At 34.2% G+C, this 16,908-nt stretch overlaps 1 protein-coding gene and 1 long non-coding RNA gene across 6 annotated transcripts in view; both read right to left on the minus strand.

Moving 5' to 3' along the window:
* The window catches only part of LOC127850950 (TBC1 domain family member 15-like), a 28,958-nt gene extending 12,057 nt beyond the window's left edge, over window positions 1-16,901 (minus strand). For 2 of the 5 annotated variants that reach the window (XR_008035592.1, XM_052384345.1), the window contains exons 1-9: window positions 16,066-16,304; window positions 13,467-13,568; window positions 12,675-12,795; window positions 11,147-11,354; window positions 4,628-4,739; window positions 3,721-3,909; window positions 2,890-3,018; window positions 2,067-2,170; window positions 1,084-1,178 (exon numbers count right to left, since the gene is read on the minus strand). Coding sequence is in view for 4 of the 5 variants with exons in the window: in XM_052384345.1 (XP_052240305.1) it covers window positions 1,084-1,178; window positions 2,067-2,170; window positions 2,890-3,018; window positions 3,721-3,909; window positions 4,628-4,739; window positions 11,147-11,354; window positions 12,675-12,795; window positions 13,467-13,568; window positions 16,066-16,224 (1,219 nt within the window). In the remaining variant the exon portion in view is untranslated. Of the gene's footprint in view, window positions 1-1,083; window positions 1,179-2,066; window positions 2,171-2,889; window positions 3,019-3,720; window positions 3,910-4,627; window positions 4,740-5,218; window positions 5,234-8,390; window positions 8,577-11,146; window positions 11,355-12,674; window positions 12,796-13,466; window positions 13,569-16,065; window positions 16,305-16,787 lie in introns of those variants that run through there. The other 3 variants (XM_052384346.1, XM_052384347.1, XM_052384348.1) reach the window with 3 other exon arrangements.
* On the minus strand, window positions 13,714-14,842 carry LOC127850962 (uncharacterized). Its single transcript, XR_008035602.1, has 3 exons — window positions 14,794-14,842; window positions 14,026-14,213; window positions 13,714-13,880 (listed from the first exon to the last, which is right to left on the minus strand). It is a non-coding gene; the product is annotated as an uncharacterized LOC127850962 (long non-coding RNA).
* Window positions 16,902-16,908: the final 7 nt, after the last annotated feature.

The following is a 16,908-nucleotide window of genomic DNA, read 5'->3' on the forward strand; positions in this document are numbered from 1 at the left end:
TGAGAAATAGCCCGGACAAGAATTGCACTTTATGTACAGTTAATGGAAAATTTCAAAGGGCCATAACTCTGTGAAAAATCATCCGACCAGAACCCGCTGATAATATGCACATCTCCTATTGGTAGTGAAGCTTTCCATAAAGTTTCATTGAATTCCGGTCATTAGTTGCTGAGAAATAGCCCCGACAAGAATTGCACTATATGTACAGTTAATGGAAAATTTCAAAGGGCCATAACTCTGTGAAAAATCATCTGACCAGAACCCTCTGATAATATGCACATCTTCTCTTGGTAGTGAAGCTTCCCATAAAGTTTCATTGAATTCTGGTCATTAGTTGCTGAGAAATAGCCTGGACAATAATTGCACTATATGTACAGTTAATGGAAAATTTCAAAGGGCCATAACTCTGTGAAAAATCATCCGACCAGAACCCGCTGATATTATGCACATCTCCTCTTGGTAGTAAAGCTTCCCATAAAGTTTCATTGAATTCAGGTCATTAGTTGCTGAGAAATAGCCCGGACAAAAATTGTGCACGGACGGACACACGGCCGGACGGACGGACAGACGAAGCGGCGACTATATGCTCCCCCCAAAAGTTTTTGGGGGAGCATAAAAAACGCTCAACTTGTTTTCTGCAATTTAAAGTACTTTTAATATGTACCATGCAGACCAGGATTTATTAAAGCATTTGTCATGCTCATGAATTGTATTGTGATGTGCTGTATTGCGTTATTATACCAAATCAAATTTCTTAAGAACTAATACTTTGTCATATAAATTTATTAAGTGCATGCATACATTTTTTTATATGTTCAAATTATTTTATGCTGATTCCCCATAAGAAGCAAAACAAAAATGGCTTTTGAAACCAGCATTAAACCAGAACAGCCTGCGAGTAACTGGCAGTCTGTTCAGGTTTTATGCTGTTTGCTGCTCATCAATATCTAAGGGTGGAAATGAAGCCTTTAAAATTTGAATGTAGTAAAAAGGTCTTTCATTAAATTTATCTTTCTGAGGGACTACAAATGAGTCAAAACCGTATCTTAGTGGTAAAGCATTAAATAATTGAGAAAAACTGACCAATCAGTGTCTTTCTATCCCTGTAAGTTGAGAAGCGTTTCTCCTGTTCTACTCGGATGGTTGTCCACTGCAACTTCATGCGGAAATAGTCGTCTCTGAAAAACGTTTACTGGACACATGTACTCTATCAACAATGTTCAATTCAGTGCAGATCTTAATGATTTAAGTGAAATAGTATAAAATATTTACAGTAAAATTATGATAATTCATGGAACATTAATTTTCAATGACTTTGTCGGTTGACAGATCCACGTATGAAACACAAACTCCTTCAAAAATGACCAACACAAATTATCTTTTGTTCCTGAAATTCGAAAGCCACCAATTTATGTGTCCAGGTAAAGTAATTATTGAAAAAACACACAATTCCATGCAAACAAATATAAATTATTTTACAGCATATCATTATTATTATCTGTCCTTTAAATATCATAATGTATGACAACTGTTTTAGCTGGAAATTTGCAAGTGTGGTTCAAAATACATTTCAACTTTACATGTGTTTCTTAAATAAATCAAGCCGGTTTAATGGGACTAATACTATGTATCTATAACACTTGAATGATGGTACTGAGTTGGATATACTGATGCCTTCTCTCCCTTTGTAGTGCAGGTGAACATCATTATCTCAAACTCACTTAATTAAGCCAAATTTTGAGTTTTGTCATAGTGGACAGAAATCTATCACCTGATTCAAATATCCTAACACCTCTTTTGTAAAATTCAAACCAAAGTGCAATAATTTTAATTAAATTGGTTTTAGCACATTAAAAGTATGCATGATTGCTACCAGGTATTTCTTTGATGACACAAAAAATGTACGAAATACTTTTAAAGACTCTATATTCCGATATGCTGAATAATTTCATCTGTAGTTTTTTTACTTACTAGTGTTATATTGGCACTTGTGTTGGGGATAAAATAAAAAACATGTGGTGACATACAAATTAAATTGTTTCATATGAATGTTCTCAGCAACTTACAATTTCCTTTTGCGGGTTACTACTCTACTTGCAAATGTGGAATCCCATTCATATGTGCCCAGTAGAAACTTCCAAATGTCCACACGCAAGGCATGCTCAATACCCTGAATGTAAAAATATCACTTACAAATGCGTTGCTGTCTGGGAAAACAGGGCTCAATGAATATGTGTCAAGTGTTTTCCCAGATTAGCCTGTGCAGTCACACAGGCTTATCAGGGACAAAACTTTCCGTCTGGATGTTTGTTTAGAAGAGACTTCCTTCATATGAACAATTCCATAAAAGACGCAAGTGTCATGGCTGAAATCTATTTTTCTAAAAAAGTTTTGAAATTAAATAAATATATTGCAGTCAATAAAATAACGTATGTGCCTATGATCTTATTATTTTGTATCTGCTTTCCATTTTCCTTTTCAAATAGATAAAGCCAAAGTTGTTCATTGATATGCACACATACAAATGCATCACTTTAGACCAATATCGATGCATGAAAGAAATATTTTTTATTTCAAATTGTTTATTTGTCAATACTAAATGATTTAAGTATTGATGCAAATAAATAAAACTAGTTGTTAATTTACAAATGACTTTTTAAATTGCATGTGTCATGCTGAATAATTAGGGAATCCATCAAATAAGAAGCCATTGACACACTGGTACACATGTACATGTATAACAAATAAAAAAGTAAATGTCAGCAAGAACTCCTTTTCAAGTTACTTATTTACGTTTAACTTCATTTCTATGTAAAAACGCTGAACACGGTACCCATCTTAATACTTTATCCTTCATTTCATTGATATTTATTCTAAACCCCTCCTTACCCCTCTGAATATTTGATCCTTTACTTCATCAATGTTTATTATACGCCCCTCCTTGTCCATGTGCTTGGACCACTGCTGGGAGGTCAGTGGGTCGCCCCTCTTTACTTCTGGTCGGCTTGGAAGCTTCGTCTAAAATTCAACCCAGCTGGACTTAATATCTGAGCCTTGCTCTGGGAAAACAGGGCTTAAATAAAACCTGTTTTCCTACAGCATTGTTCATTTCAAATAATAAAAGAATACATCTTGACTGAAATGTGTTATATGATGAAATAGAAAATAAAGAATAAACGTACTTAACACCAGCCAATGTTTGTGAAAAGATTTGAGATATTTGAACAATTGCAATAAACATTTGACATTTTTATGTGATTTATTCATTTAAATTTGTTTTCATTTCATTTAAAGCTGAAATAAAGTAATATTAATAAACAACATAGACATATTACAAAAAGAAAAGAATTAAACACATCAAAATATAAATATAATACACAATATAAATATAATATACAAATTAATGCAAAACTAAGTTTCCAAAGCAAGACAAATAGTCAAATACCCGTAACTTTGACACAAGTTCATATCAATGGCAACAAAACTACCACCAGACTTTGAAAAAACATTATTGTGTTGACAACACAAATACCACTGACCTTTGACACGAGTCTATATATACATGGCAACACTCAGCCTCTACTGACCTTTGACAGAAGCTTATATCCATGGAAACACTAAAGCCCTACTTATCTTTGAAATCAGTTCAAATCTTGGCAACAAAGCAATCTGTGACCATTGAAATACGTTTGTTTCCATGGCAACACAGCTATCACTGACCTTTGACACGAGTTCATATCCAGGCTCCTCCTTTGTGTTGATCTCCATGCCAGGAATGTCCTCATGGATGATGTCCTTGATCTTCTCAACAGGGGACTTCGGGTCCTCCTGCATTAACACGTCCCGGAGGAAGTTCGTGACCTTTGAGAAACCGCCCATGGTCGCTGTGTACGGATCTTTCATAAATTTCTGTGGATAAATAATTTTATCATAATGTGACCTTTGAGAAACCCGGTATAGTCACTGTTTATAAATCTTTCATGTATTTATGTGGATTATATAAGCATTACATTTTTACACTGCTGTTTTTGGTTAACCATTTAGGCATGTTTTTAAAATCACATCATAATAGAAATTCATGTTCCATGAGGAAAATAAATGTTTAACTGTTCTTTTTTACCCTTATCAAATATTAATCCACATATCAAAGTTTTACATTATTCTTATGACACAAAAGACTAAAGCCTCACCACTACCATGGCTTTCATAAATTTGGGAAGTTATCATATTCCTAATTGTCGTTGAAAAAGTCCATGGTTTAGCATTGTAAACAGAAGTTCTAACATGATAAATGTCTTAACTTTAGGAAATCATTTGAAACTGACAGAGAACTGATGTGAATCCTCTGTCCAACCCTGCTCCATTTGAATAGCACAAATACATGATTTTGAAATAAATAAATTGGGGAAACTGGGCTTAATGTAAGTGCGTTACGTGTCCTTCAAGATTAGCCTGAGCAGTCAGCACAAGCTTATCAGAGACAAAACTTTCTGTCTAGACTGGATTTTCCCTAAGAAGAGACTTCTTTAGCAAAATTTCATAAATGCAGAAAGTGTTGTCCCTGATTAGCCTGTGCACATGCATCAAGCCCGTTTTCTCAAAACAAGGCCCATATTGTGATATTCACCGTGACAAGATCGCCTTGCGTGTCCTGGAACAGGTTGAGCTCATCAAAGGACATGGAGAGGGCCTGGGGATCCTGGTCCTGTACAATGAACAGTCGGCTGTCTGTGGGCGACCTGGACACATAGAGAGATACAAACTTGACTGGTAAGAAAAACATCTTTCTGATAACTCATTATTCACTGCTAACTACACTGTATGAATAACTAACTAAACTTTGTCATGACTAGCTACCTCTCCACTGAGTCCACAAAAAATGTGATTGCCACTTTTTTGTGACGTAAAACGTATGTCAGTTAATCTCTCCCCCCCCCATTATTATTTGAATAACAATTAGTTAATTTACTGTATTAAATAAATGTTATTGACTTTAAATAAATGTTATTGACTCTGTTATTACTTGAATAAATGATGCAGTTCTATAAAGTATAAAGAAGTCACTTCATAAGTCATAAAAAGCTTGATTTATATCATCAATAACTTTGTTTGAACATAACAAACAACATAATTAACTATAGTCATCATACATAATTCAAACATCAATGAAACAGTATGCTGCATAAGTGTTATAGAACTATGTAACTCAGCATAGTACCTTACACATGTAAATCTGAAAGAGAACATCAAAGATCTTAATTCAAATCAACACTGTCATATATAAACAGTAAAAATTGGTCATAGTCTTAAGTGGGAAACTCAATATTAACACTTCTTTAGTTTTTTTCCATGTAGAACTTATTGTCGTCCTAATTATTAGTCTTTGTTTCAGGTTATCCCGAAACTTGTTTATTGATTATTCAATATCATAGACAGTGAACGTTAAATATGATAATTACCCCCATACAACTTTTGAGTCAATTGTAGAACAAACATCATCTGTGATACTTACACCCTGCAGTGGTTTTGCACACGGAAATGCATATCTCTTATGTTCATAATTTTTTTTTTAATAACTGATAGACATCATGTTTTTGAACCCCAAGACAATTAATCTATACAAAAGATCAGATACCTAAAATCAAAATGAGCCTTCTATGCAGAATTTTTATTACAACCGTGTGCACATCAACTTTATGTAGCTGAAATATCTGGGGCTTCATTTAATTGTTTGAAAAATGTGGCAGAAGTTTACAGACAGACCAACGTCTCCAATATGCTCACCGTTCTGCATGGCTATAATTATCTCCCACAGATTGATAGGAAATACATTAACTATGAATTGATTAAGCAATAAGATATGATTGTAAATAACACGCTTCCATCAAACAAATTGTCCAATGGATACACATGTATTTAAATAGACTTCTGTTTGGCAACACAATTCTACACAAATATTTTGTAAATACATAGAGGATATTTGTTGGATTCGGTGGGATATCGATTTTATTTCACGAGTGATCATAGAAAACAATATTTTCACGAGTGGCGAAGCCACGAGTGAAAATATACATTTTCTATGATCACGAGAGAAATAAAATCGTTATTCCATCAAATCCAACAAATTTTCTTTTTATTTTATGCTTTTTTCACCGTTTATTTACATTGTAAATGAGTTGAACTGGATAATTTCGCTGGATTAATGACGTCATTTCGTCGAAAAAATGACGTCATTTCACAGTAAAACAGTGAAAAATATCGATATTTTTAACTGTTATTTTTCACTGTTTAAAACTGTGGAATACCAATTTTATTTCACTGATATTTCACTCTATAAACCATCGGAATGCATAAAATAAAGAAAAATCTTCAATCTTTTCTCAAATATGTTTTGTCTAAATACGCTTTCTCAAAGTTTGTTTATATACCTAAACTACCTTCAGAACTCAGTCATTTGTCTACCTGCTCATAAGTTTGGCAGTATAAAGATGTGCAAAAAATTGCCATTTTGTTTATGTTCACTTCATAAATCTGGTGAAAATCACATGAAAATGGGAAAATTATGTCACGCTATATTTGACCATTTTTAACCCCCCCCCCTCACAAACTGTCACACATCTTGGACCCACACCCCCTAAAGTATGTCACACTTTTGAACCTTTTTTAAATGAATACTTTATACAAATTTAAGCTAAAACACACTTCATTATTAAACGGTATTGAAATGTAATTACCGGTATATATATTCCACTTAAAATAACTAAAAATCACAATATTAAAATTACTTAAATAGTAGACTAGTTAATTGTCAACAGTTGTCACAGTTATTCAGTGATGCAGTAACTCAATCTAGATCTGAATTTGAAAACAAAAATTGCAAAAATTCGACTTGACAATTATGTTATAAACATCATTTATCTGCTGCTTTTTTATTTACAATAGGTGAGGTCAAGTTTAAGATAATCTTCCAATTATGCAATATTTTTTACATAGGAAAGATGTTAATGCAGGGGAAAACAAAGAAATAATAATACTTGCGGCATGACGAAAGCAAGGCTAAACATAAAACAAGGCTTTACAACAGCAACTTTCCTAGCGAGAGGAATCGTGAACACCACACTCAGGAGATACTTATTTCATGCTATTTTGATATAAAAGTAAGTAAAATGTTTCACCAAATCATTGAAAATTATTTTTAAAGCTATTAAATTCAACTAAAACAAACAATAAAAAATTAGAAATACAATTTTAAAAAATAATGTGTGACGTCACATGTGGCCTGACCACCCCCCTCCCCATGTCACAAACTGTCACACTTTCTTACACCCCCTCCCTCCCTACTGGAGCGTGACATACTTTATGGATGGCCCCTAATTCATTATCAAATTCTATGCTGCAACTATCTTGTTTAATATTTGTATTTTATTTAATTCTCCATACATAAGTGTACTTTAAAATATAATTAACTTCCAATTTGATAACTAGTAATAATCAAACATAATACTCTTGGCAATAATGAAAACAAAAGCCTTACAGAATTTTGCAAACATACATCATTTATGGAAATGTACAGAAGGTTAGTAAAATGAAAAAACTTGGCCTTTCTCGAAAAAGGAAAGATAAACAAACTTCGATTTTCCAATACAGTCCAAATAATTATGATTGAAAAATGGGACTGATCATGTTTGACACATGTATTTGACCCTTTCGCACTCAAAAGCAAAATGAAAATGGTTATGTGCAAACAGCATAAAACCAGAACAGCCTGGGAGTAACTTGCAGTCTGTTCAGGTTTAATGATGTTAGCTGTTTGCTGATCATCAATATCTCAGGGTTGGAAATGAAGCCTTTAAAACTTGAATTTAGTAATAAAGGTCTTTAATTAAATTTAAATGTCTTTAGGACTACAAATGCGTCAAAATACATATCTAAGTGGTAAAAGGTAAATGTGTGCGCATCTGGTCTTAATCTTGAACTCTGCCATCATTCTTAGTGAAAGATTCTAAATGCAGAGATATGCCAATATTGTAAAATAATTGGACACTTGCCACCAAGTAACACACTCTCAATTTGTTCAGCATGTAGATTTCTAAATTTAGGAAGACAATTTTTTCAGCGATAAAAGTTTTATGTTGTGGCTTCTTTACAGGAATCTGCATAACTTTGATGACATCTTTCTCCGTGGGAGTTGTATTCATGCCCTTGAATCTTTGTTTAAAATTTTACAGTTAAAAAAATACAACTGGTAACATAAAACTTCCTATAAAATGATCTTTATAATAAAAGGAGTCAATTTGTATGCTGTTATTATATTATTTGGTAAGTATCATATAAAAGACAACTTTTTGTAACTCAACTAGTTCTCTACAACAACAACAAACTACAATTACCCAGATGCCGCGAGGATCGCTGTTCCTCCAATTTCTTTTTGTTTCCTGAACCGCCTCATAAGTCAAGATTGTTATTTTAACACTATTTTTACAAGAAAAACATATTGAATTATGACTGACTTTTTTAGGTACCTACATTTTCTTCATCTGACAACAAAACAGTTGTAAATTGACGTCAACAAGCAAATAAACAGGAAATGACGTCACGACATTGTAACTGATGCCACACAAATTGCGCCAAAAACATTACATATTTATACAAATACATTGTTATAATGATAATGACAATAAAAGAAAAACCAACAATATTACAACAAATATATAATTTTAAAAAGGGGTAATACAAATAATTATCATCATCATCACAACAATAATAATAATAATAACAAATTCAAAATAATAGTATAGTAATAATAATAACAAGCAAATTCGTTGAATTGATATCCCCCGCCAAACTAGAGCTTTGTCACAGATGTAAGCATTTTTTCAAGATACAAAGGGCTATAACTTCGTTATTAACGGATGGTGTACAATGCCATTTGGCGTGCATCATCGTCTTATCCATATATATACTCATACCAAGTTTCAATGAAATTGGCCAAAGCACTTCCGAGATATGGCTCCGGACACAAAAATGCATTTTTTAAAGATACAAAGGGCCATAACTCCATTATTAAGGGATGGTGTACAATGCCATTTTGCGTGTATCATCGTCTTATCCATATATATACTCATACCAAGTTTCAATGAAATCGGCCAAAGCACTTTTAAGATATGGCTACGGACACAAAAGTGCTGGACGGACGGATGGACAACCCCAAAACAATATCCCTCCGCCTTTGGCGGGGGATAATAACGCCATCATCACCACTACTATTATCACCTTAATTATTATTGGTCAATAATCATATTCTTATTTATAATAATAATAACAATTATAAATGAATAAACAATTATAATAATATTATTATATAATAAAATATAGTAATAATAATAAAATAATAATAATAATAAAATAATAATTACAATAATAATAACAAGGGACAAAATTGTCACAAAACCAGGTTTTCATTGTGAAAAAAAATCTGATAAAGGGAGAAAACTCAAACTGAACTTTTGAAATGAACAAACAAAATTAACCCCCTTTGTAAGTTTGTTTTTTACAAAAATCTATTTTTAGTCGTGGCGACCTTGACATTGGAGATATTGACGTGATTCTTTCGTGCGACACACCGTTCCATGATGGTGAACAAATGTGCCAAATGATTTTAAAATCTCATAATGAATGACATAGTTATGGCCAGGACAAGCTCATTTATGGCCATTTTTGACCTTTGAACTCAAAGTGTGACCTTGACCTTGGAGATATCGACGTAATTATTTCGCGCGACACACCGTCCCATGATGGTGAACAAATGTGCCAAATGATTTTAAAATCTCACAATGAATGACATAGTTATGGCCAGGACAAGCTCATTTATGGCCATTTTTGACCTTTGAACTCAAAGTGTGACCTTGACCTTGGAGATATCGACGTAATTATTTCGCGCGACACACTGTCCAATGATGGTGAACAAATGTGCCAAATGATTTTAAAATCTGACAATGAACGACATAGTTATGGCCCGGACAAGCTTGTTCCGCCCGCCCGCCAGCCAGCCAGCCAGCCCGCCAGCCGCCCGCATTCGCCAATCTAATAACCAGTTTTTTCCTTCGGAAAACCTGGTTAATAATCACAACATCAACAAGAACTACATAATAATAATAATAATAATAATAATAACAAGGCTATTGTCAAGCAATATGGTCCCCTACCGGCTCCACCATTGTAAGAAATTCCACCATTTTCAGATTATTTATTTATGGTTGCCATAGCAACCACAATTTTTGACGTAGGAACAAAATGAAATGACGTGCATAATGTCTATATTGCCATCTATCAATGTTGCAAGTTTCATGAAAAAATATTAAGAACTTTTAAAGTTATCGCAGGATCCAGAAAAGTGTGACAGACAGACTCACAGACAGACAGACAGACGGACACACAGAGCGCAAACCATAAGTCCCCTCCAGTGAAACCGGTAGGGGACAATAATAATAATAATAATAATAATAATAGTAATAGTAATAGTAACAATAATAATAATAATAATAATAATATCTTAAATGATATAATAATCACAACTACCTATCCATTATTATTACAAAAATAACTGCCTTTTTACAAAAAATAATTAAAAATAATAATTATGATACAATTTTTATAAATAAGTTTATATAGTTTGATGAAGATTATTATCAATATAACTTATTTATTAATTTTTAAATTAAATAAGGCCTTTTGAGGTGAAATATCTCAGGAAGGATTTTTCTGTGTCTACTTACTATTTTCCCTACTTGATATGAAACTGAGTAGTGTAAATAGCCAAAGCAGTTTTACTGTAACAAGTGAAAATTAAGCTTAGCTTAATCCAATAAAAATCAATCTTTGTTTTTTACCCCTTTCATTATCAGAAGCAAAGTAAACATGGCTAAATGCAACCAGCATAACACCAGAACAGCTTGCTAGCAACTTGCAGACTGTTTAGTTTATTTGCCATTTGCTGCTCATCAGTATCTCCAAGTTGCCAAAAGGACTTTAAAAATTTAATCTAGTTAGAAAGGTCTGAAATTTAATGTGCTTTTCAAAGGGACTATGAACGCGTCACAATGCTTATCTGAGTGTTAACCAAAAACACAAAATTAAATACACAAACCTTCTAATGTGTACAAATTTCTCGAGTTGCTTCAGTAGAGCCTTGCTGCCTCCGTTGTGGAAGTGCACGGCAGGATAGGTGGTGCCATCCTTCAGTATGAAGATGATGTACGCCCAGCCGTGATTGGGCGCGCTGCGCTTAAAACTCTTCAGGTCAAGGACGTCAAAGCTCACATTGTAGCGCTTCCTCTCGTTTCTCTGGTCATTAGCTGCAGAGACAGGGACATTAAGTTTGATTTTTGGTGGCAATGACCAAAGACTTAATGTTCAATCACAATGGGCAACTAAATTGCTGAGTTGCAGCTGTTGAAGTTTTTACATATTTCTTTAAACATAGTTTGCTGAACTATTTTATTTTGTTTCTTTCGTTAGTTTGTTGTTGTTATTTTTAAGTTTGAAATGTTTATCTTAATTCCTAAAATACTGAAAAGAATGGCATAAAATACAGTTAAATATCATTTGGGCACTAAATATTGTAGGGCAAATATTTATTTTTTTAGGGACCGTACAATTTTAATTGCTAGAGAATGGTGCTCAGAATAAGTAAACAAGTAAACAATAATCTTTCCAGTGTATTTTTGGGTAGTGGGATAAATTTATTTGTACAAATAAGTGCTTCTTTAAAATAAAATCATTTATTTTAAATATCAAGAAAACATGAACATCTAGCCAAGCTATCTGTTGCTTTATAAGGCAACACTTTGGAATTTATGTTAAGGGGATGTCTCTTCTACCATGATTCAACTGCTCAAGACAATGATCTGACTGAACAAGTTGAACTCTGCACGCATACATTGAGAATTGTTTTCAAATGAAAAGCCTTATATAATCATTTTCATTGACCCATGTCTTACACCCTACCTTACTGGTGTGTTCATTTTAGTTTATGACATCCTTATACTGTATAATGTGAGGACCCTGACTGTTAACCACCACTGCTATGTAATTAAGTTACTAGACTAAAGGTATGTTTTGACTTTTAGCTGCAGTTTCCAGCTATTTATTTTTCACAGAAAAATGTTTAATTTTGGGAAGCAGGCTTTATGCATGCATGTAAAGTGTCATCCCAAATTAGCCTGTGCAGTTTGCACAGGCTAATCAGTGACAACACTTTCAACCAAAGCTGGATTTAAACAGAAACAAAACATAACAGCGTAAATAGTTGTCCCTGATTACCCTGTGGGACGACACTTTAAGCACATGCTTTAAACACCTTTCTTGGAGGGCAAGGATCAGTTACAAACACATACTGGTGTCTAAGCCTCTGTCAGGCTGGTACCTACACTTACTGGTGTCAGAGCCCCTGTCAGGCTGGTACCCCACACTTACCGGTGTCTGAGCCCATGTCAGGCTGGTACCCCACACTTACCAGTGTCTGAGCTCCTGTCAGGCCAGTGCCCCACACTTACCGATGTCTGAGCCCCTGTCAGGCTGGAACCCCACACTTACCGGTGTCTGACCCCCTGTCAGGCTGGTACCCCACACTTACCGGTGTCTGACCCCTGTCAGGCTGGTACCCCCACACTTACCGGTGTCTGACCCCCTGTCAGGCTGGTACCCCACACTGCTGATCATGGCCCAGTCCTGCTCTGAGTGACTGTCCACTGACACCAGCTCCTCTGCCTTCCACTCTACAAAGGTGCCTTCCGGCTGGAAACACACACACATGCAAATGAAAAGAAAATAAACATTAGATCATTCACTGAAAACAACAAATTTATTCTATATTATTTTTATGATGCCTCTTTAAAAAAAACCTAGACAAGTCTACCACAAGGCTAATTCCTAAACATGGTGTGTACGTTTGAGTGCCTCGATAATCTGGAGAGCTATGCCAGTGGGAGTATAAACTCCTGATAGGGCTTCAGAAGCTGGACACTCTCCCCTCTTATGGAATGTTTCAATTAAAGGAAGTCTTTTCTAGCGGAAAAAATCCAGTTCAGATGAAAAATCTCAGACTGCACAGTCTAATCTAGAATGGAACTTTAAGAACATGCATTAAGCCCTGTTTTAGCCTTGTTCATTTATTTTCTTAAAACTGAGCACATTCCTTTATCCAGCAGAACTTTTTCAATTCACTCCAGAGGCTTCTTGTCACGTCTATGTCAAATAATTACCATATTATTATTATATTTTGTCTGTACAGTACTAATGATTTCGGCAAAGTTTATTCTTTTAATTCATTAGACAAGAGGGCTTTCATATGAAGCCACAGACAGCTACAGTACTTAGTTGTTTGAGAAGGAAATCAAAGTTTTACCTGGCTACAATTTCACAAAAGTATTATACATATTTGAAGTTGGTCTAGAACACATGCGTACCTTTTGTAGAAGGTAGATTTTTCCAGGCAGATGAGCATTTTTGTCTGATGTGTGCGTGTTAACATTGATATGTATGAACACTCCATCCTGCTCATAAAGTGTCTGAAAACACACCAATATTAGACATCAAACAGTCATTCAAATAACTACTGCATGTCGGCTCTGAAGTTTATCACTTTCAAAAAAATATTGATTAAATTCTTACATAATCTTTCACAGATACATTTCATCAACCAAGCGCACTTCACAGTGTTTATGGATAACCAAACTGTTTTATTTGCACGTTCAAAATGATCATTTAACAAGGGCTGTTTGTAAAACATGCATGCCCCCCATATGGGCTGTCCATTGTAGTGGCAGCCATTGTGTGAGCACGATTTTTGTCACTGTGACCTTGACCTTTGACCTAGTGACCTGAAAATCAATAGGGGTCATCTGCGAGTCACGATCAATGTACCTATGAAGTGTCATGATCCTAGGCAAAAGCGTTCTTGAGTTATCATCCGAAAATCATTTTACTATTTCGGGACACCGTGACCTTGACCTTTGACCTTGTGACCTCAAAATCAATAGGGGTCATCTGCGAGTCATGATCAATCTACCTATGAAGTTTCATGATCCTAGGCAAAAGCGTTCTTGAGTTATCATCCGAAAACCATTTTACTATTTCAGGTCACCGTGACCTTGACCTTTGACCTAGTGACCTCAAAAACAATAGGGGTCATCTGCAAGTCATGATCAATCTACCTATGAAGTTTCATGATCCTAGGTGTATGCGTTCTTGAGTTATCATCCGGAAACCATTTTTACTATTTCGGGTCACCGTGACCTTGACCTTTGACCTAGTGACCTCAAAATTGATAGGGGTCATCTGCGAGTCATGATCAATCTACCCATGAAGTTTCATGATCCTAGGCGTATGCGTTCTTGAGTTATCATCCGGAAACCATTTTACTATTTCGGGTCACCGTGACCTTGACCTTTGACCTAGTGACCTCAAAATTAATAGGGTCATCTGCGAGTTATGATCAATCTACCCATGAAGTTTCATGATCCTAGGCGTATGCGTTCTTGAGTTATCATCCGGAAACCATTTTACTATTTCGGGTCACCGTGACCTTGACCTTTGACCTAGTGACCTCAAAATCAATAGGGGTCATCTGTGAGTCATGATCAATCTACCCATGAAGTTTCATGATCCTAAGCGTATGTGTTCTTGAGTTATCATCCGAAAACCATTTTACTATTTCAGGTCACCGTGACCTTGACCTTTGACCTAGTGACCTCAAAATCAATAGGGGTCATCTGCGAGTCATGATCAATCTACCTATGAAGTTTCATGATCCTAGGCGTATGCGTTCTTGAGTTATCATACGACAACCACCTGGTGGACAGACTGACCGACCGACCTACCGACCGACCGACCGACATGAGCAAAGCAATATACCCCCTCTTCTTCGAAGGGGGGCATAAAAATAGCCATGGTGTTAGAATACTGTAAAATTTACAGGAAATATATTAGCTGCATATAAGGAAATTTTTGTTCACAGAACTAAATAGATGTTAATAAAATTAAATCTCAAGTGTTGCGACATGAAATTATCAAAGGCAACCTTGGGCTAAAAATAGAATAAGCCTTATTTATCATAAAATGTAAACATATTCTTCATATGCTTCAGGATTCTCTCTTTATAAAACGCTACTGATGGCAAATCATTATGTATGTTTTTGGTATCAAAATAAATAAAAAAAACACTAATAAATAGAAATTTACATCCAGCACTATTCCCCTTCATTATCTTTCCCCTATACATTGGTTAAAAAAATACCTTTACAGTTCGCTCATTACAAAGGAAAAATATTACCAAAATCAAACAAAAAATTGGTATTTGAAGATGCATTATTTCCGTGCTCAGTGTAGTTTTTATTTTAACTAACCCACATGGATGTCTTTATCAAATCTATTGATAATTACATATCAATTTATGTTTATTCATGTTGTATAAAGGATTTTTAAAAAATCACTTAATAATAATAACAAAAATAATGGTTCTACAAAATTTGATCCCCTATTAATAGGACTTGCCTAAGCATGCCACGTCAAAAAAACCTTAAAAACACAAACTGGTTTGTTAAAAGCATTCAGTAAACAGTGATATCCCACCTAATTTCAAACTGAAATTCGTAAGACAGAGATATAAATAATGAGCAAGTTATATTCCATTCTATACAAAACTTACTTAAATAACAAGTATGGGTTGGTGAGGTCATTATAATATTTGATATCTCTGAAGATAATCAGATTTCTCTACTGATCAGTCTGATAAGCAATTCATTGTGTGGCATTAAGTTAAATACTATTTTTAGTGTGAATATTTATTATTATTGAATGTTACATTAAAAAAATCAATAAGTCCTTACAAAACGAAGCACTTTTGAAGAAATTGAAGTCATGTATTTACTAGTTACATTTAAAACAGGATTTACACATGTTTTCAATTACAAAATCAACAGCATGGATGACACAGTCATGAAAATGAAAACCCTCATTTTTTGTAATGTTTTCAACTTTTGAAAATAGAAATGTATTGTACTTTACCATTCCATCAACAATTGCTGCTCTATAAATCCATACTGAAGTATCTCTTTGGTAAAACTTACTAGACATCCTTTTAGGAATTTTTAATCTTAGCATAAATACCAATTTTTGAGCTGAATTACCGTGCTTCTTAAGCTCTTTACACAATGTTTTTGGCATTTTGCTTATAAATACAATTATCCTTTACTTTAACATACTTTTTCAATTAACTATGTATCAATGAACAGTTCTATTTATTGTCAGCTTTCATAACATATGAATTCAAACTGATTGTGCTCAGAAAAAAATACTTCATTAACATCAGCTGACTATTACCAATTCCTTACTGAGTATTACTCAGACCTGGTTTTAATGTATTATTTCAAAATAATTATTTCTGACCTATCATCACCTGATATTTGTATATTGCTTTATCTTTAGATGACATGACCATTCGGATCTTAAAGTATTAATCCCAATCATTTGCTATTGGAGTGTTTTTCATTTTGTAAAAAACATTCAATATAACCATATCCCTGGACCAATATACATAAATGTACATATGAGTAAATAGGCTTGAAATTGAAAAATAACACGCACAATTAAGTGTCCTAATTCGGCATTAAGTTTTAGTTAGATATGAAGATTAGTAAATATAAACATGTATTACAACACCTAAATTAGGTTTCTCATATAATGCGAGGGTGACTTTAATTATTTTACTCAATAATTAGGCAAATTACCTTTGTTTCACAAGCCATCTGCGCTATTTATTTTGGTACATGACAGCTAGTCGCTTGTATGTTTTTCAACGATAATTAAATTATCTTGTATAGTATTTACTTATTTAATATATAATAATGG

The sequence above is a fragment of the Dreissena polymorpha genome, chromosome 11, assembly GCF_020536995.1.
Source record: "Dreissena polymorpha isolate Duluth1 chromosome 11, UMN_Dpol_1.0, whole genome shotgun sequence".
NCBI lineage: Eukaryota > Metazoa > Mollusca > Bivalvia > Myida > Dreissenidae > Dreissena > Dreissena polymorpha.